Below are 21,994 nucleotides of genomic sequence, written 5' to 3'. Positions count from 1 at the left end.
GCAAGCTGGGAAATCACATATTAGCAAGCTGGACAAAACTCATCATATACTAGGAAACATATTGAACACAGATGAGCAAAAATAAGCAAACAAAACTTAGCTTCTCTTGGAGAGACTGATAACGGATGTAGACAGGAGCAATCAGAATAGCACTGAATACAACGACAACAGGCAAGGAATGAAGGACCAGCTGGATTAAATAGGAAACCTAACTAGCAGATGACAAGACAGCTGATCCCAGCCAGAAACCTGCAAAATAACAAAAAGAGCCACCAGGGGGAGCCCAAAGGGAGAACTCACACAGTACCACTCACGACCACAGGAGGGAGCCCAGAAACAGAGTTCACAACAGCACCCCCCCTTGAGGAGGGGTCACCGAACCCTCACCAGAACCCCCAGGGCGATCAGGGTGAGCCACATGGAAGGCACGAACCAAATCGGCCGCATGAACATCAGAGGCGACAACCCAGGAATTATCCTCCTGACCATAGCCCTTCCACTTAACCAAATACTGAAGCCTCCGTCTTGAAATACGAGAATCCAAGATCTTCTCCACCACGTATTCCAATTCTCCCTCAACCAGCACCGGAGCAGGAGGCTCAACAGAAGGAACCACAGGCACCACATACCTCCGCAACAAAGACCTATGGAACACATTATGGATGGTAAACGATGCCGGGAGGGCCAAACGAAATGACACAGGGTTGAGGATTTCCAAAATTTTATAAGGACCGATAAAACGAGGTTTAAACTTAGGAGAAGAAACCTTCATAGGAACATAACGAGAAGACAACCACACCAAATCCCCCACACGAAGTCGGGGACCCACACAGCAACGACGGTTAGCAAAGTGCTGAGCCTTCTCTTGTGACAACGTCAAATTGTCCACCACATGGTTCCAAATCTGCTGCAACCTATCCACCACAGAATCCACCCCAGGACAGTCAGAAGACTCAACCTGACCCGAGGAAAAACGAGGATGAAAACCAGAATTACAAAAAAAAGGCGAAACCAAAGTAGCCGAACTAGCCCGATTATTAAGGGCAAACTCGGCCAATGGCAAAAAAGTCACCCAATCATCCTGGTCAGCAGAAACAAAACATCTCAAATAAGTTTCCAAGGTCTGGTTAGTTCACTCGGTTTGGCCATTCGTTTGAGGATGGAAGGCCGACGAAAAAGACAAATCAATGCCCATCTTAGCACAAAAGGACCGCCAAAATCTGGACACAAACTGGGATCCTCTGTCAGACACAATGTTTTCAGGGATGCCGTGCAGACGAACCACATTCTGAAAAAATAACGGAACCAAATCGGAGGAAGAAGGCAACTTAGGCAAGGGCACCAAATGGACCATTTTAGAAAAACGATCACAAACAACCCAGATGACAGACATTCTCTGAGAGACCGGAAGATCCAAAATAAAATCCATGGAAATATGCATCCAAGGCCTCTTAGGAACCGGCAAAGGCAAAAGCAAACCACTGGCATGAGAACAGCAAGGCTTAGCCCGAGCACAAATCCCACAGGACTGCACAAAGGAACGCACATCCCGCGACAAGAAAGGCCACCAGAAGGATCTAGCCACCAAATCTCTGGTACCAAAAATCCCAGGATGACCCGCCAACACTGAAGAATGGACCTCGGAAATAACTCTGCTGGTCCATCTATCTGGGACAAACAGTCTCTCTGATGGACAACGGTCAGGTCTATCCACCTGAAATTCCTGTAACACCCGTCGCAAATCTGGGGAAATGGCAGACAAAATTACCCCCCCTTTGAGGATACCAGCCGGCTCAGAAACTCCAGGGGAGTCAGGCACAAAACTCCTAGAAAGAGCATCAGCCTTCACGTTCTTCGAACCAGGAAGGTACGAGACCACGAAATCGAAACGTGAGAAAAACAACGACCAACGAGCCTGTCTAGGATTCAACCGCTTGGCCGACTCAAGATAAATCAAATTTTTATGATCAGTCAAGACCACCACACGATGCTTAGCTCCCTCTAGCCAGTGTCACCACTCCTCAAATGCCCACTTCATTGCCAACAACTCCCGATTACCAACATCATAATTTCGCTCAGCTGGCGAAAATTTTCTTGAAAAGAAGGCACATGGCTTCATCACAGAGCAATCAGAGCTTCTCTGTGACAAAACAGCCCCTGCTCCAATTTCAGAAGAATCAACCTCGACCTGGAAGGGAAGAGAGACATCTGGCTGACATAAAACTGGAGCCGAAGAAAACCGGCGCTTCAGCTCCTGAAAGGCCTCAACCGCCGCAGGAGACCAGTTAGTCACATCAGAACCCTTCTTGGTCAAATCCGTCAAAGGTTTAACCACACCAGAAAAATTAGCAATGAAGCGACGGTAAAAATTAGCAAAACCCAAGAACTTCTGAAGACTCTTAACCGATGTAGGTTGAGTTCAATCATGAATAGCCTGGACCTTGACTGGGTCCATCTCAATAGAAGAAGGAGAAAAAATAAAGCCCAAAAAGGACACTTTCTGGACTCCGAAGAGACATTTGGAACCCTTCACAAATAAGGCATTGGCACGCAGGACCTGAAATACCATCCTGACCTGCTTCACATGGGATTCCCAATCATCTGAAAAGACCAAAATATCATCCAGATACACAATCATAAATTTATCCAGATATTCTCGGAAGATATCGTGCATGAAGGACTGAAACACAGAAGGGGCATTAGAAAGTCCAAAAGGCATCACCAAGTACTCAAAATGGCCTTCGGGCGTATTAAATGCTGTTTTCCATTCATCGCCCTGTTTTATACGCACAAGATTATATGCACCGCGAAAATCTATCTTGGTGAACCAACTAGACCCCCTAATCCGATTAAACAGATCAGACAACAATGGCAAGGGATACTGGAATTTGACCGTGATTTTATTTAGAAGGCGATAATCTATACAGGGTCTCAACGAACCATCTTTCTTGGCCACAAAAAAGAATCCCGCACCAAGAGGGGACGAGGAGGGGCGAATATGTCCCTTCTCCAAAGACTCTTTTACATAGCTCCGCATAGCGGCATGCTCTGGTACAGACAAATTAAACAGTCGTCCCTTAGGGAACTTACTACCAGGAATCCAATTTATAGCACAATCACAATCCCTATGAGGAGGTAGGGCACTGGATTTTGGCTCATCAAACACATCCTGGTAGTCCGACAAAAACTCAGGGACTTCAGAAGGAGTAGAGGAAGCAATTGATACCAAGGGGGCATCGCCATGAATTCCCTGGCAACCCCAACTCAACACAGACATAGCTTTCCAATCCAGGACTGGATTATGAGCCTGCAACCATGGCAGACCCAACACGACAACGTCATGCAAATTATATAACACAAGAAAGCGAATCACCTCCTGATGTACAGGAGTCATGCACATGGTCACTTGGGTCCAGTACTGAGGTTTATTCTTGGCCAATGGCGTAGCATCAATTCCCTTCAATGGAATAGGGAACTGTAATGGCTCAAGGATAAAACCACAGCGCTTGGCAAATGACAAATCCATCAGATTCAGGGCGGCACCTGAATCTACAAAAGCCATAACTGAGTAGGATGACAGAGAGCAAATCAAAGTAACAGACAAAATGAATTTAGGCTGTACAGTACCAATGGTGACAGATCTAGCGAAGTTTTTTGTGTGTTTAGAGCATGCTGAGATAACATGAGCTGAATCACCACAGTAAAAGCACAACCCATTCTGACGTCTATGATTTTGCCGTTCAATTCTGGTCAGAATCCTATCACATTGCATAGACTCAGGTTTCTGTTCAGAAAACGCCGCCAGATGGTGCGCAGGTTTGCGCTCCCGCAAACGCCGATCAATCTGAATGGCCAAAGCCATTGACTCATTCAGACTCGCAGGCGTGGGGAACAACACCATAACATTCTTAATGGCTTCAGAAAGACCTTCTCTGAAATTTGCAGCCAGGGCACACTCATTCCATTGAGTAAGCACCGACCATTTCCGAAATTTTTGACAATACACCTCAGCTTCATCCTGGCCCTGAGAGAGAGCCAGCAAGGCCTTTTCTGCCTGGTTCTCAAGATTAGGTTGCTCATAAAGCAATCCAAGCGCCAGAAAAAACGCATCCACATTCAGCAATGCAGGATCTCCTGGCGCCAGGGAGAAAGCCCAATCTTGAGGGTCGCCACGTAACAGGGAGATAACAATTCTAACTTGCTGAGCGGAATCACCAGAGGAACGAGGTCTCAAAGAAAGAAATAATTTACAATTATTCTTAAAATTCAGAATCCTAGATCTATCTCCAGAAAAAAACTCAGGAATAGGTACTTTTGGCTCAGACATAGGACTGTGAACAACAAAATCCTGAATGCTTTGCACCCTTGCAGCAAGATGATCCACACTAGAAGTCAGACTCTGAATACCCATGTCTGCAGCTGAACTCAAAGCCACCCAAAGATTAAGGGGAGGAGAGAAGCAGGACACACTGCAGAGCAGAAAAAAAAAATTTAACTCAGGATTTCTCTTATCCCACTTTTGCGATGCATTTAACACTTTTGGCCTGTTGTACTGTTATGATCCTAGTGGCTGAGGATCACAAATCTAACCAGCTAAGTATAAGAAAATAGGACGAGCTCTGGGGATGTGGTAACTGGACTGACCGCAAACCTGATCCTAACCGCAACACTATAGGCAGCCGTGGAACGTTTCCTGAAATCCTAGACGTCTCTTCACGGCCTGAAAAACTGACTACCCCTAAAGAGAAAGTAAAGACCTCACTTGCCTCAGAGAAATAACCCCAGAGATATAGAAGCCCCCCACAAATAATAACGGTGAGTTAAGAGGAAAAGACAAACGCAGAGATGAAACAGGTTAAGCAAATGAGGCCCGCTAACGCTAGATAGCAGAAAATAGCAAGGGATCTGTGCGGTCAGTAAAAAACCCTATGCAAAAATATCCACGCAGAGAATGCGAGAACCCCCACACCAACTAACGATGTGGGGGGAGCAACTCAGCACCCCAGAGCACCAGCAAGCTGGGAAATCACATATTAGCAAGCTGGACAAAACTCATCATATACTAGGAAACATATTGAACACAGATGAGCAAAAATAAGCAAACAAAACTTAGCTTCTCTTGGAGAGACTGATAACGGATGTAGACAGGAGCAATCAGAATAGCACTGAATACAACGACAACAGGCAAGGAATGAAGGACCAGCTGGATTAAATAGGAAACCTAACTAGCAGATGACAAGACAGCTGATCCCAGCCAGAAACCTGCAAAATAACAAAAAGAGCCACCAGGGGGAGCCCAAAGGGAGAACTCACACAGTACCACTCACGACCACAGGAGGGAGCCCAGAAACAGAGTTCACAACAGGAAGGCCGACGAAAAAGACAAATCAATGCCCATCTTAGCACAAAAGATCCGCCAAAATCTGGACACAAACTGGGATCCTCTGTCAGACACAATATTTTCAGGAATGCCATGCAAGCGAACCACATTCTGAAAAAATAGAGGAACCAAATCGGAGGAGGAAGGCAACTTAGGCAAGGGCACCAAATGGACCATTCTGGAAAAACGATCACACACCACCCAGATGACAGACATTCTCTGAGAGACTGGAAGATCCGAAATAAAATCCGTGGAAATGTGTATCCAAGGCCTCTTCGGGACAGGCAAAGGCAAAAGCAAACCGCTGGCACGAGAACAGCAAGGCTTAGCCTGAGCACAAATCCCACAGGACTGCACAGAGGAACGCACATCCCGCGACAAGGAAGGCCACCAGAAGGACCTAGCCACCAAATCTCTGGTACCAAAAATCCCAGGATGGCCTGCCAACACCGAAGAATGAACCTCGGAAATAACTCTGCTGGTCCATCTATCTGGGACAAACAGTCTCTCTGGTGGGCAACGGTCAGGTCTATCCGCCTGAAATCTCTGCAGCACTCATCGCAAATCTGGGGAAATGGCAGACAAAATCACTCCCTCTCTCAGGATACCAGCCGGCTCTGAAACTCCCGGAGAGTCAGGCACAAAACTCCTAGAAAGAGCATCAGCCTTCATGTTCTTCGAACCAGGCAGGTACGAGACCACGAAATCGAAACAGGAGAAAAACAACGACCAACGAGCCTGTCTAGGATTCAGCCACTTGGCAGACTCGAGATAAATCAGATTTTTGTGATCAGTCAAGACCACCACACGATGCTTAGCTCCCTCGAGCCAATGTCGCCACTCCTCAAATGCCCACTTCATAGCCAAAACTCCCGATTACCAACATCATAATTCCGCTCGGCAGGCGAAAACTTTCTTGAAAAGAAAGCACAAGGCTTCATCACAGAGCAATCAGAGCTTCTCTGCGACAAAACAGCCCTGCTCCAATCTCAGAAGCATCAACCTCTACCTGAAAAGGGAGAGAGACATCAGGCTGACACAAAACTGGAGCCGAAGAAAACCGGCGCTTCAGCTCCCGAAAGGCTTCCACGGCCGCAGGAGACCAATTAGTCACATCAGAACCCTTCTTGGTCAAATCCGTCAAGGGTTTAACCACGCCAGAAAAAATAGCAATGAAGCGACGGTAAAAATTAGCAAAACCCAAGAACTTCTGAAGACTCTTAACAGATGTAGGCTGAGTCCAGTCATGAATAGCCTGGACCTTGACTGGGTCCATCTCAATAGTAGATGGAGAAAAAATAAAACCCAAAAAGGAAACCTTCTGTTCTCCGAAGAGACATTTTGAGCCTTTCACAAATAAGGCATTAGCACGCAGGACCTGAAATACCATCCTGACCTGCTTCACATGGGACTCCCAGTCCTCAGAAAAGACCAAAATGTCATCCAGATACACAATCATAAATTTATCCAGATATTCTCGGAAGATGTCATGCATGAAGGACTGGAACACAGAAGGAGCATTAGAGAGTCCAAAAGGCATCACCAAGTACTCAAAATGGCCTTCGGGCGTATTAAATGCTGTTTTCCATTCATCCCCCTGCTTAATACGCACAAGGTTATACGCACCACGAAGATCTATCTTGGTGAACCAACTGGACTTCTTAATCCGAGCAAACAGATTCAGCAAATGAGGCCCACTAATACTAGATAGCAGAAGACAGACAGGGAGCTGTGCGGTCAGTAAAAAACCCTATACAAAATATCCACGCTGAGAATTCAAGAACCCCCACACCAACTAACGGTGTGAGGGGAGAAACTCAGCCCCCTAGAGCTACCAGCAAGCAAGGAAATCACATATTAGCAAGCTGGACAAGGACAAATAAATAATCAAGCAACATATTGAACACTGATGAGCAAAAAATAACCAAACAGAAACTTAGCTTCTCTTGGCGAGACTGATAACGAAGGAATTCAGGAGAGATCAAAATAGCACTGAATACATCGACAGCAGGCAACCACTGAAAGTCCAGGTGATCTAAATAGGAAACCAGCTAACAGATAACGAGACAGCTGAACCAGCCTCAGACCTGCAGAATGACACAAAGAGCCACCAGAGGGAGCCCAAAGACAGCACTCACACAGTACCACTTTTGACCACAAGAGGGAGCCCAAAAACAGAGTTCACAACAATCCTGTCCTCTCTGTTATGATCTGGTGACCTTGGAGCCACATGAAAACTTTCTCTGGAGTCGGTGGAACCTGTACTGACTGCAAATCCTGAACTAACACCGCAACTAGAAGTGTTATGATCCTAGTGGCAAGGATCGCAAGTAGGACTAGCTAAGTAACTAAACCGACTACAAACTCTGGGGAAGTGGTAACTGAATTGACCGCAACCTGATCCTATCCGCAAACAACTATAGGCAGCCGTGGAACGTTACCTGAAAATCCTAGACGTCTCTTCACGGCCTGAGAAACTGACTATTCCTAGAGAAAACGAAAGTCCTCACTTGCCTCAGTGAAATGACCCCAAAGATATAGAATAGCCCCCCACAAATATTAACGGTGAGTTAAGGGGAAAGCACAAACGCAGAGATGAAATTAGATTTAGCAAATGAGGCCCGCTAACACTAGAAAGCAGAAAATAGAAAGGGAACTGTGCGGTCAATTAAAAACCCTATTCAAAATATCCACGCAGAGATCGCTCGCACCCCCGCACCAACTAACGGTGCGGGGGAAGCAACTCTGTACCCCAGAGCAAACCAGCAGAAGAAATCACATATTAGCAAGCTGGACTAAACTCATAATACACAGAAATCATATTGCAGACTGATGAGCAAAAAATAATTAAACAGAACTTAGCTTCTCCTGAAGAGACTGAAACCGAAGATAATCAGGAGTAATCAGAATAGCACTGAGTACATTGACAGCCGGCAACAAGTGGAAGTGAAACAGAGCTAAATAGGAAACTCCCAAGTGAATAACGAGGCAGCTGATCAGCCACAGACCCGCAGGATAACAAACAAAGCCACCAGGGGAAGCCCAAAACAAAAGTCACACAATACCACCTGTGACCACAAGAGGGAGCCTGAAAACAGAGTTCACAACATAGAAGTAGCCGTGGGGTGTGCCTAACAAACCCTAGACACCTCGACACAGCCGGAGGACTAAATACCTCTGTAGATGGAAATAGGAATGCTATCTTGCCTCAGAGCAGACCTCCAAAGGATAGGCAGCCCCCCACGAATAATGACTGTGAGTAGGAGAAGAATAGACACACGCAGGTAGAAAACAGGATTTAGCAAAAGAGGCCACTCTAGCTAAATAGGAAAGGATAGGACAGATTACTAGGCGGTCAGTATTAAAACCCTTCCAAAAATATCCACAACAGATAATACAAAAAGTTCCGCAATCTAACTAAAGACATGGAATGTATATCTGCCACTCCAGAGAATCCAACAAGACTGAGAAAATACTGACACAATCTAAGCTGGACAAGAAAACACAAAGAATAGCACTGAATTGTGAAGCACACAGCATGTGTGCCACAGGAAAAAAAAACAGACACTTATCTTTGCTGATTTGGCAGAAAGGCAGGAGGAACCAGGCAGAGGTCCAACACCTCCCAACAACAATTGACAACTGGCAAGGACTAATGAATCCTGCACACCTAAATACCCCAGTCAGAACTGCAATCAGCAGACACACCTGACCAGGACTGCAACCCAGGGACAACTGCATTACCACCTACTACCACCGGAGGGAACACAAAAGCAGAATTCACAACAGTACCCTCAACTTGAGGAGGGGTCACCGAACCCTCACCAGCGCCCCCAGGCCGATCAGGACGAGCCAGATGAAAGCCACGGACCAGATCAGCAGCATGGACATCAGAAGCAAAAACCCAAGAATTATCCTCCTGGCCATAACCCTTCCATTTGACAAGGTACTGAAGCCTCCGCCTCGAAAAACGAGAATCCAAAATCTTCTCAACCACATACTCCAACTCCCCATCAACCAAAACAGGGGCCGGGGAATCAACAGAGGGAACAACGGGCACCACATATTTCCGCAATAAAGATCTATGGAAGACATTATGGATATCAAAAGAGTCCGGAAGCGCCAATCGAAAAGACACCAGATTAATAATCTCAGAAATCCTATAAGGACCAATAAACCGAGGCTTAAACTTAGGGGAAGAGACCTTCATAGGAACATGACGGGAAGACAACCAAACCCCCAACCCGAAGCCGGGAACCAACACACCGACGACAGTTAGCAAATGTTGAGCCTCCTCCTGAGACAACACCAAATTGTCCACCACATGAGCCGAAATCTGCTGCAACCTGTCAACCACAGAATCCACACCAGGACAGTCAGAAGGCTCAACCTGCCCAGAAGCAAAACGAGGATGAAAACCAAAATTACAAAAAAAAGGCGAAACCAAAGTAGCCGAACTAGCCCGATTATTAAGGGAAAACTCGGCCAATGGCAAAAAGGCCACCCAATCATCCTGATCGGCAGACACAAAGCATCTCAAATAAGTCTCCAAAGTCTGATTAGTTCGCTCGGTCTGGCCATTTGTCTGAGGATGAAATGCAGAAGAAAAAGACAAATCAATGCCCAGCCTAGCACAAAAGGCCCGCCAAAACCTAGAAACAAACTGGGAACCTCTGTCGGACACAATATTCTCCGGAATACCATGCAAATGAACCACATGCTGAAAGAACAACGGAACGGAAAGGCACCAAATGAACCATCTTAGAAAACCGGTCACAAACAACCCAGATAACCGACATCCTCTGGGAAACTGGAAGATCAGAAATAAAATCCATAGAAATATGCGTCCAGGGCCTCTCAGGGACCGGCAATGGCAAAAGTAAGCCACTAGCACGGGAACAACAAGGCTTAGCCCGCGCACAAGTCCCACAGGACTGCACAAAAGAACGCACATCACGTGACAATGAAGGCCACCAAAAGGACCTACCAACCAAATCTCTGGTACCAAAAATACCAGGATGACCAGCCAACACAGAACAGTGAACCTCAGAAATCACTCTACTAGTCCATCTGTCAGGAACAAACAATTTCCCCACAGGACAGCGGTCAGGTCTATCAGCCTGAAATTCCTGAAGAACCCGCCGTAAATCAGGGGAAATGGCAGAAAGGACCACCCCTTCTTTCAGAATGCCGACCGGTTCAAGGACCTCAGGAGTATCAGGCAAAAAACTCCTAGAACGGGCATCAGCCTTAATATTCTTAGAACCCGGAAGATACAAAACCACAAAATCAAAACGGGAAAAAAACAAGGACCATCGAGCCTGTCTAGGACTCAGCCGCTTGGCAGACTCGAGGTAAATCAAATTCTTATGATCGGTCAGGACCACAATACGGTGCTTAGCTTCCTCAAGCCAATGTCGCCACTCCTCAAACGCCCACTTCATAGCCAACAACTCCCGATATCCGACATCATAATTGCGTTCAGCAGGCAAAAACTTGCGGGAGAAAAAGGCACACGGTTTCATCAAAGAACCAACAGAATGCCTCTGAGACAAAACAGCCCCTGCCCCAATCTCAAAAGCATCAATCTCATCCTGAAACGGAAGAGAAACATCTGGTTGGCGCCACACCAGAGCAGAAGTAAATCGGCGTTTAAGCTCCTGAAAGGCAGAGACAGCCGCAGAGGACCAATTCGCCACATCAGTGCCTTTTTTTTTCGTCAAATCAGTCAAGGGTTTAACCACGCTGGAGAAGTTAGCAATGAACAGGCGATAAAAATTAGCAAAACCCAAAAATTTCTGAAGGCTCTTCACGGATGTGGGTTGAATCCAATCATGAATGGCCTGAACCTTAACCGGATCCATCTCCATAGATGAGGGAGAAAAAATAAAGCCCAAAAAAGAAACCTTCTGCACCCCAAAGAGACACTTAGACCCCTTCACAAACAAAGCATTGTCACGAAGGACCTGAAATACCATCCTGACCTGTTCCACATGAGACTTCTAATCATCGGAAAAAATCAAAATATCGTCCAAATATACAATCAAGAATTTATCAATATATGTCCGGAAGATATCATGCATAACTGATTGAAAAACAGATGGAGCGTTAGTGAGCCCGAATGGCATCACAAGGTATTCAAAATGGCCTTCGGGCGTATTAAACGCAGTTTTCCATTCATCACCCTGCTTAATACGAATAAGATTATATGCTCCCCGAAGGTCAATCTTCGTAAACCAACTAGCCCCCTTAATCCTAGCAAACAAATCGTAAAGCAAATGTAAAGGGTATTGAAACTTGACCGTGATCTTATTCAAGAGGCGATAATCAATACAAGGTCTCAAGGAGCCATCCTTCTTAGCAACAAAAAAAAACCCTGCTCCCAACGGTGAAGAAGATGGCCGAATATGCCCTTTCTCCAAAGACTCCTTAACATAACTCCGCATGGCGGTATGCTCAGGCACAGACAGGTTGAAAAGTCGGCCCTTAGGAAACTTACTGCCTGGAATCAAGTCAATCGCACAATCACAGTCCCTGTGCGGTGGAAGGGAACTGGACTTGGGCTCATCGAACACATCCTGAAAATCAGACAAAAACTCTGGAATTTCAGAAGAGGAAGAAGAGGAGATTGACATCAAAGGAACATCATTATGAACCCCGTGACAACCCCAACTAGTCACAGACATAGATTTCCAATCCAACACAGGATTATGTACCTGCAACCACGGGAAACCCAGCACGATAACATCATGCAAATTATGCAACACCAGAAATCGACAATCTTCCTGATGGGCTGGCGCCATGTGCATGGTCACCTGTGTCCAAAACTGGGGCTTATTTTTAGCCAAAGGTGTAGCATCAATCCCCCTTAAAGGAATTAGGGTTCTGCAAAGGCTGCAAGGGAAAACCACAACGCCTGGCAAACTCAAAATCCATTAAGTTCAAGGCGGCGCCTGAATCCACAAACGCCATGACAGAAAATGATGACAATGAGCAGATCAAGGACACCGATAACAGAAATTTAGATTGTACAGTACTGATAGTAAATGAACTAGCGATCCTTATTGTCCGCTTAGGGCAGACTGAAATGACATGAGAAGCGTCGCCACAATAATAACACAACCTATTCTGACGTCTGAATCCTTGTCGTTCCGTTCTAGACAAAATCCTATCACACTGCATTGGCTCAGGACTTTGCTCTAAGGATGACGCCACAGCGCGCACATATTGACGCTCCCGTAAGCGCCGATCAATCTGAATGGCCAGAGACATAGAATCACTCAGACCAGAAGGCGTGGGAAACCCCACCATAACATCTTTAACGGATTCAGAAAGACCCTTTCTGAAAATTGCCGTCAAAGCATCATCATTCCATTTAGTCAACACAGACCATTTTCTAAATTTCTGACAATACAATTCTGCTGCCTCTTGACCCTGAGACAGGGCCAACAAGGTTTTCTCCGCTTGATCCACAGAATTCAGTTCATCATATAATAATCCTAAAGACTGAAAAAAGGAATCTACATTAAGCAAGGCCGGATTCCCAGATTCCGGGGAAAATGCCCAATCCTGTGGATCGCCACGCAGCAGGGAGATGACAATTTTAACCCGCTGAATGGAATCACCGGAGGATCGCGGTCTCAGAGCAAAAAACAGTTTACAATTGTTTTTAAAACCCAAAAATTTGGACCTATCACCAAAAAATAAATCAGGAGTAGGAATCTTCGGCTCTAAAGCAGGAGTCTGAACAATATAATCAGAAATACCCTGTACCCTAGCAGCAAGCTGGTCTACACGAGAAGCTAATTCCTGAACATCCATGCTGGCACAAGACTCCTCAGCCACCCATAAATAAAGAGGGAAGAAAAGACAAAACAGACAGCAGAAAAAAAAATGGCTCAACACCTTTCTTCCCTTCTTCTGAGATGCATTTAACTCATTACGGGCCAGTTGTACTGTCATGATCTGGTGACCTTGGAGCCGCATGAAAACTTTCTCTGGAGTCGGTGGAACCTGTACTGACCGCAAATCCTGAATTAACACCGCAACTAGAAGTAGCCGTGGGGTGTGCCTAACAAACCCTAGACACCTCGACACAGCCGGAGGACTAAATACCCCTATAGATGGAAATAGGAATGCTATCTTGCCTCAGAGCAGACCCCCAAAGGATAGGCAGCCCCCCACGAATAATGACTGTGAGTAGGAGAAGAATAGATACACGCAGGTAGAAAACAGGATTTAGCAAAAGAGGCCACTCTAGCTAAATAGGAAAGGATAGGACAGATTACTAGGCGGTCAGTATTAAAACCCTTCCAAAAATATCCACAACAGATAATACAAAAAGTTCCACAATCTAACTAAAGACATGGAATGTATATCTGCCACTCCAGAGAATCCAACAAGACTGAGAAAATACTGACACAATCTAAGCTGGACAAGAAAACACAAAGAATAGCACTGAATTGTGAAGCACACAGCATGTGTGCCACAGGGAAAAAAAACCAGACACTTATCTTTGCTGATTTGGCAGAAAGGCAGGAGGAACCAGGCAGAGGTCCAACACCTCCCAACAACAATTGACAACTGGCAAGGACTAATGAATCCTGCACACCTAAATACCCCAGTCAGAACTGCAATCAGCAGACACACCTGACCAGGACTGCAACCCAGGGACAACTGCATTACCACCTACTACTACCGGAGGGAACCCAAAAGCAGAATTCACAACACCTCTCATAAGCTATTTATTGCATTTCAGACATTCAATTCTTCCATCCTTGAGGGATTTAGTTTGCTAACAACTGCAATTAATGTGGTTAATATGGCATTACCAATTTGGGCTAAGCATGTAGTATAGCTTTCTGTTATTCTTAACACTCTGCCTGTATACCTGTACACACTTGTTACTCTGTAGTTGTTGTTTTTTTGCTTATTTGCAGATTATGCCTACATTTGCAGGTAAACAACTTTGGATGTGTTAGGTTCCCTTTTTAAGAGTACTTAATTTTGCATTTATTGAAAAAATTATATAATGTTAGAGAAAAAATGGTGTGCTATTTTCTCGAAAGCTTGTGTATAGGCTCTTGAACTGAGCAGCAATACAGCACACTGCCCATACAAATGAGTTGCACTGTTTTGGTGATAAAAAAAAACTGGTCTTATATACCAATCTTAACTAAACAGGAAATCGGCACTGAGATTTAGGTTATTGGCAAACATATTAATATGCAAATTAGCTTTTCAGAGAGGAAGAGGACTAGAAGTCTGGAGCCACCTATTGGAAGTAGCAATACTAAAAGTCAAAATCTACCTTTAAGAAGCTTTGCCAAATGACTTAAAATAGAGGCCAAACCAGAATCTCAATTTTCAAACACTGTGTTTCAGTGTGCTGACCCTCTTAAAAGTCTTCTCACATTGGCATGACAGGCTTGGCATGTCACTTTCCACTAGGAGAAACAATACCCTCTTGGATTTCAAACACAACTTCACACACATGCCAATTTAAATTGCTTTGCAAAGCAACATATGTTTATTAGTTTTTCTTGGACATTATTTTTTCTGTTCCATGAAGCAGATGGCAGAATTACCACTGTACGAGGGGCGATCCAAAAGTAATGATAATCGGTTATTTCTATTGCACACAGAAATTAAAATAAAATGTTTTCTTCTCTCTTAGGTACCCACTAGTCCAGGAAAGAAAAATCACTTAAATAGACCACAATTCCCGGGAGCTACATTCAGTAGAATATGAACTGCCGAGGAGTGAACATCAAAATGGAAAAAAACGAGCTCAGAGCTGTCATCAAATACCTCTGCTTGAAAAAAATGACTACCAAAGACATACACAGTGACTTAGTGGAAACATTGGGGGACTCTTTTCCATATTCCACAGTTGCACGCTGGGCCAAGGAATTTAAGCTGGGAAGAACATCGACGGAAGATGAACATCGTGAAGGACGCCCATCCACGTCCCTCAATGAAGAAAACAGGAAAAAAGTTGAAGAAGTTGTATTGGCAGATCGAAGAGTGACTATCAGGCATGTAGCTGAGGTCACAGGGATCTCATATGGTAGTATTCAAAGAATCCTTGCAAAAGAATTGCATATGAGAAAGGTCTCCGCACGTTGGGTGCTAAAAATGTTAACCGACGAGCAAAAGAAGAAATGAGTTGACATTTCAATAGCAAATCTCAAAAAGTTCCAAGCAGACAAGGAAAATTTTTTGTCACGTTTTCTGACCATGGATGAGACCTGGATCCACCACTTTGATCCCGAAACTAAACAACAATCGATGACATGGAAACGAACCGACGCCGAAGAAATTCAAAGTGTCAAGCTCAGCAGGGAAGGTTATGGCGTCCGTTTTTTGGGACGCTGAAGGAATTATTATGGTGGACTATTTGGAGAAGGGAGCCACTATTACGGGCTCCTACTACGCAGAACAAATAAGAAGATTGCGGGAGGCTATCAAGGAGAAAAGGCGCGGCAAACTGCGGGCTGGAGTGCTGTTTCACCAAGGTAACGCGCCGGCTCACAAAGCTGCAGTTGCCATGACTACCATTCAAGAAGCGGGCTTTGAACTGGTGGAACACCCCCTTATTCACCAGATCTAGCCCCCAGTGACTTCTTTCTCTTTCCTCGGCTCAAGGAACACCTCCGGGGCAAGAAATTTGATGACAATAGCGACGTGATAACCGCTGTTGGGGATTTTTTTGAGGGTCAAGATCAAGATCTTGTTAGGAGACTATGTAGAAAAATATTTTTTTTTTTACTATATTCATTGTGTTTAGTATTGATTATCATTACTTTTGGATCGCCCCTTGTATGTCTTAACTAACAATCTACGCAGACATATTTAAGGAATAAAAATCTTACTTTTTCCAGAGATCTTCTCCAGCCTTTTTTCTATTTTGGTAACTGTGCTAATGACCTTAATATCTGGAAATAAAATCACACCATTTGCATTCTCAAACTCAGATGCGGGACGCGCAAAGTGATCCATTCCAGTGACTGTGATCTTAGGTTCATTAGCCTGAAGAATGACAACATATGCCTCTATGTCTGGGATGGTTATGCAGACATCTTCACCGAAGCATCTGGAAAACAGAAAAATAATTTGATAAAGGATATTCTAGGGTGCAGCAAAAATTAAATAAAAAAAGTTGTATATTGCTAATATATAAAACTAAGGTTCTGCTCACATCATTTTCAGACACTATATTCAGTGCCAATTCAGGGAATATTCCTGGCGTATGCACAAAAGTTTCAGAAATGACATATGCAATTAAAAGCTGCAATGTGAAATATGTCACAGTCCCCATGCAAAACAATATACTCTTTGACATCTACAGTGAATAAGGATTGTCTAGGATATATGCCAGTAACTTGCAGTTGTTTAGGATACTACCACTACTATCAATTGCTCTAAAATGCTTTATCTGTTTGTAAAGAGTAAAATTATGGAAAAAAAAAATATTATTATGAGTTCAAACGTTATAAAAAAAGCTACTCTTAACAAAGAGGTCCTTAAAAAAAGTCCACCGTTTAAAAGGAACCTGTCATCTCGTTTTGCCGCTATAAGATGCGGCCGCTGCCTTTTGGGGCTTATCTACAGAATTCTGTAATGCTGTAGATAACCCCCTGGTCCAACCTGAAAGAGAAGAAAAACATTTTTTTTTATACTCATCGGGGGCAGTCTGGTCCGATGGGTGTCGCAGTTCCCGGGTGTGTTGCCTTCCATCTTCATGCGATGCCGTCATCCTGCTTGCTTCGTGCCACGCTCCTGTGCAAGCGTACTGATCTCCCTGTTAAGGGCAGAGCAAAGTACTGCAGTGTGCAGGCGCTGGGCCTCTCTGACCTTTCTCGGCACCTGCGCACTGCAGTACTTTGCTTTGCCCTTTGCAGCCCCAGAAATGGTGCATCCATTAGAGTCTTCTATTTCCGCTTACCCTAGTGCATTGGTAAATGTAGTAATAGTTTTGCTGTTGATGTCAGCTTTGTAATGTCAGCTGACATCAAGATCAATGGTTTGTAATGGAAAAGTGTCTATCAGACAACTCTTTTACTAACCCTGTACTCAAAAGTAAGAAAGACACACACACACACACACATGTAGAAAAGTCCTTTAATTGAATAAAACACTCCTGGACTAATCCACTATTTTACCATTTATGAAGATAAAATTAAAAATAAAAATTAAAGGATTAACCGTGACATCAGTAACGTGACCACTCAGCATTGGGTCCGGAACACACTGACAGTAGTGTGTGAATCTGACTGCTGCGAAGAGCTCTCATGTCACTAAAGTTATCGCAGTTCATAGCTGATAAACAGCAGCGGTGGCCTTATTGATGTCACTGCATGCAGCGTGAGAAATTTCTAATGCTGGAAGTGATGACTTCAGTAAGGTTACCGCAGTTCATTGGCCATGAACTGTGAAAACCCTAGTGCTTTTCGCAGCAGCCAGATTCACATGCTATTGTCAGTGTGTTTCAGACACCATGCTGACCAGTCACATTACTAATGTCACTGTTCAGCATTGCATCTGGATGTGGAAGAGTCAGGGATCGCCATGGGACGTCATCATTAAGGATTAACAGCAGAAAGGTGAGGATTACTTTAATTTATAATTTATTTTATCTTAATGAATGGGTAAAAGAGGGGATTTGCTGGGGAGTGTTTAGGTTCAATTAAAAGACTTTTCTCTTTGTGTGTCTTTCTTACTTAAGACAAAGGTATTACCAATGGGGGTTTTTTATAGGCGCCTTTCCGTTAATTAGCCTTGGGCTTGATACTAGCAGACATAAAACAGCTTTCATCAACCCCCAACCATTACCTCAACTGCCAATGCACTAGGGCAAGCAGGAAGAGCCAAGGTTAAGCACCAGAATTGGTGCATCTAATGGATACACCTTTTCTGGGGCAGCTGAGAGCTGGTGTTATTAGTCTGAGAGGAGGCCAAAATCCATTTCCTTCCCAGCCTATTAAGATAAGTCTGCAGCTATCTGTTTAACATTTACTGGTTATTAGAAAAGGGGGGCCCACATCATTTTTGGGGGGTACCCACTTACCCACTTTTTAATAACTAGTAAAGGCTATACAGACAGCTGTGAACTTGTGAAGCTCCACATTTTTTGCCCCCTACCCAGAAATTAACACCAGCCTAAGTTGTCTGCTTTCCCTCAGATGAGTATAAAACATAATAGAACCCCAAGCAATTTTTAATTTTACGTATTAGCTAAATATATTTACAGTAAGCTACACATGCACTGCACTATCTATATATCTCACTGACATCTTTATTACTATACACAGGTGCTGGCTGGTGAATACTCTTATCAGCGTCACCTGCTCTCATTGCCATCAGAGACACTAAGCATACACTGCGTTTCCCTCGCTGTAACACAGATAACAGAGTGGGAACCTCCGGATGTTCGGTCCATCTATTCACTAGAACATCCATGGGTCTGCCCATACCTATTGGTGAACTTTTTTTTGTGCATTCAGATTTTTATTTAGAAATGGAAATATAAACTTAAAAATTAAGTTGGGGAAATAAATTCTTCCATTTACAAAAAGGATGCATGTGTGTAGTGAAAATGTTGAGGAACTTAAGAAAAAAAGTGACCTTATAATGTGTTCTGAGCAAGTTACTCTATTTCATTTTATATATAATAAAGATTAGTGATGCAAATTGAATTAGTGTAATTTTTTTAGAAACTGTTAGGAAAGTTTAACTCTGCAAATTTAAACAATTTCTCTCTTCCTTTGGTGTCAAAGACCTTGCCCTATCATGGATCTCCTCATACCTTACCAACCGCACAATTAGCATTTCCTTCTCCCATACTACCTCTTAATCTCACCCTCTCTGTTGGTGTCCCTCAAGGCTCTGTCCAAGGACCCCTTCTCTTCTCAATCTATACCCTTGGCCTGGGACAACTCAGTGCTATGGCTTCCAGTACCATCGATATGCTGATGATACTCAGATCTACCTCTTGGGCCCAGATGTCACCTCTCTGCTCTCCAGAATCCCAGAGGGTCTATCAGCCATATCCTTCTTCTTCTCCTCTCGCTTCCTCAAACTCAATGTGAACAAATCTGAACTAATTATCTTTCCTCCATCTCGCATACCTTCCCTACCTGATCTACTGTATCTATCACAATAAATGAATTCACACACCTCTGTCCCAGTAATCCGCTGCCTCAGAGTAACCCTCAGCTCTGCCCTGTCCTTCAAAACGCACATCCAGGCTCTTTCCACCTCCTGTCGCCTCTAGCTCAAAAATATTTTCAGAATCTGTCCTTTCCTCAACCCTCACTCTCCCAAAATGCTTGTGCATGCCCTAATCATCTCCTGCCTTGACTACTTTAGCATACTCCTCTGTGGCCTACCTTCTAACACTCTCACACCCCTCCAGTCCGTCCTTACCTCTGCTGCCCAACTAATTAATCTCCTCGCTACACTCCTGCTTCCCCTCTTTGCAAATCTCTTCACTGGCTCCCAATTTCCAGCGTATCCAGTTTAAACTACTAACACTGACCTACAAAGCCATCCATAACCTTTCTCCTCCGTATATTTCCAAACTAATCTCTCAATATCTTCCCTCACGTAATCTCCAGTCCTCCCAAGACCTCCTTCTCTCATCCATGCATATTTGCTCCTCATCCAATCGCCTCCAATAATTCTCACGAATATCCCCCTTCCTCTTGAATTCTGTTATGACCTGGTGGTTAAGAGGTGTGATGCAGTGACCCCTGTAACAGGTAGGGGGCGCTGCATGGTCTCCCCGGTATGTGCACGGAGTTGTATTGAGGCCGTGAGAATAGACCTGCAGTGATGTCAGGATCACGTGACCAGCCATGTGATCCATTACTGTGGGTGTGGTTACAGGTACATAACGTGACCAGGGTGTGGGTCACATGGTCCCTGGGTTCCTGTGTGGTTCCAGTGAGTGGACCTGAGTGGTGAGGTTACAGGGGGTTCCTGAGCGCTGTGTGTGGGCTGTGTATGCCCCTGTGCTGGAAGACCTGGTAGGAGGCTTCCTGGAGAGCACATGCTGGCGTGAGAGGTCCTGGGAGGTGTACCAGGACCCCTGAGCAACACACAGTGGAACTTGGGGAAGCTACAGTCCTTCGGTGGCTCTGGACTGACTGATGTGTGCCGGCCAGGCAAGTTGGTGAACCCTGTTAGGCAGTTTCCCCAGGAGAGCGGACTGACAAGGAGTCAGCAGATGGAGCAGGAGCTCCCATAAGGTACCTCCACAAGCTGTTGGTGCTTGTAACCTGGACTGTGTGGTAACCCACGGCAACTGGTCGGTGAGGACCAGCATGTTTAGTGTCCGTGAGTCAAACCTGTAGTTAAAGTGTTTGAAGATGCAAGTTAATGTCACCAGTTGGTGCCTGTGATGTTCTATGAACTGTGCATAACTGTTGTGAATTAGACTTTTTTGGCTCCCTCTTGTGGTCACTAGTGATATGACTCTGGGATTGTCTTTCCTCAGTTTGGCACCCACCTGGGTCGTTAGTCCAGGGGTGTTGCTATATAAACTTCCTGGATCCTCAGTCCAGTGCCTGGCATCGTTGTAATCAGATCCTTTCTGTTTGCTCCTGTCTGCTGGTCCGGGTTATTGCAAAATTAAGCTAAGTCCTGCTTCCTTGTTTTTTGGTTATCTGTATTGCTCTTATTTTCTGTCCAGCTTGTACTAAATGTGATTCCTGTTTTTGCTGGAAGCGCTAGGGGGCTGGTATTCTCCCCCCGGCCGTTAGACGGTTCGGGGGTTCTTGAATATCCAGCGTGGAAATTTTGATAGGGTTTTTGCTGACCGTATAAGTCATCTTACTATATTCTGCTATTAGTCAGTGGGCCTCTCTTTGCTAAATATCTAGTTCATTCTTACGTTTGTCTTTTCTCCTTACCTCACCGTTATTATTTGTGGGGGGCTTGTATCCAACTTTTGGGGTCTTTTCTCTGGAGGCAAGAAAGGTCTATCTTTTCTCTTCTAGGGTTAGTTAGTTCTCCGGCTGGCGCGAGACGTCTAGAACCAACGTAGGCACGTTCCCCGGCTGCTGCTATTTGTGGTGCTAGGAGTAGATATACGGTTAGCCCAGTTACCACTGCCCTATGAGCTGGTTTTTTATGTTTGCAGACTTGGTATGTACTTTTGAGACCCTCTGCCATTGGGGTCATAACAGTATGCCAGGCCAAAGTTGAATGTTTAATGCATTGCAGAAGTGGGATAATAAGAAAGGAAATTCAGAGTTTTTTTTTTTTTTTTTTTTTTCCTCTCTTTGTTCCTCCCCTTTACCTCTGAGTGGCTTGTGCTTGCTGCAGACATGAATGTCCAGACCTTGATTACAAGTGTGGATCAGCTTGCTGCTCGTGTGCAGGGCATACAAGATTTTGTTACCAGTAGTCCTATGTCTGAACCTAAAATACCTATTCCTGAACTGTTCTCTGGAGACCGATTCAAGTTTAGGAATTTCAGGAATAATTGTAAATTGTTTCTATCTCTGAGACCCCGTTCATCTGGAGACTCAGCTCAGCAAGTTAAAATTGTTATCTCTTTCTTACGGGGCGACCCTCAGGATTGGGCCTTCTCGTTAGCGCCAGGAGATC

At 44.6% G+C, this 21,994-nt stretch overlaps 1 protein-coding gene across 1 annotated transcript in view; it reads right to left on the bottom strand.

The window, feature by feature from the left end:
* Positions 1-21,994, bottom strand: part of CLSTN2 (calsyntenin 2) — a 1,535,903-nt gene that overhangs the window by 51,147 nt on the left and 1,462,762 nt on the right. Inside the window, exon 12 of the mRNA XM_077290847.1 lies at positions 16,255-16,475. Coding sequence (XP_077146962.1) covers positions 16,255-16,475 — 221 coding nt within the window. The remainder of the gene's footprint in view (positions 1-16,254; positions 16,476-21,994) is intronic.

The sequence above is a fragment of the Ranitomeya variabilis genome, chromosome 2 (assembly GCF_051348905.1).
Source record: "Ranitomeya variabilis isolate aRanVar5 chromosome 2, aRanVar5.hap1, whole genome shotgun sequence".
NCBI classification, from domain to species: domain Eukaryota; kingdom Metazoa; phylum Chordata; class Amphibia; order Anura; family Dendrobatidae; genus Ranitomeya; species Ranitomeya variabilis.
This window is presented reverse-complemented; position numbering and strand designations above follow the sequence as displayed.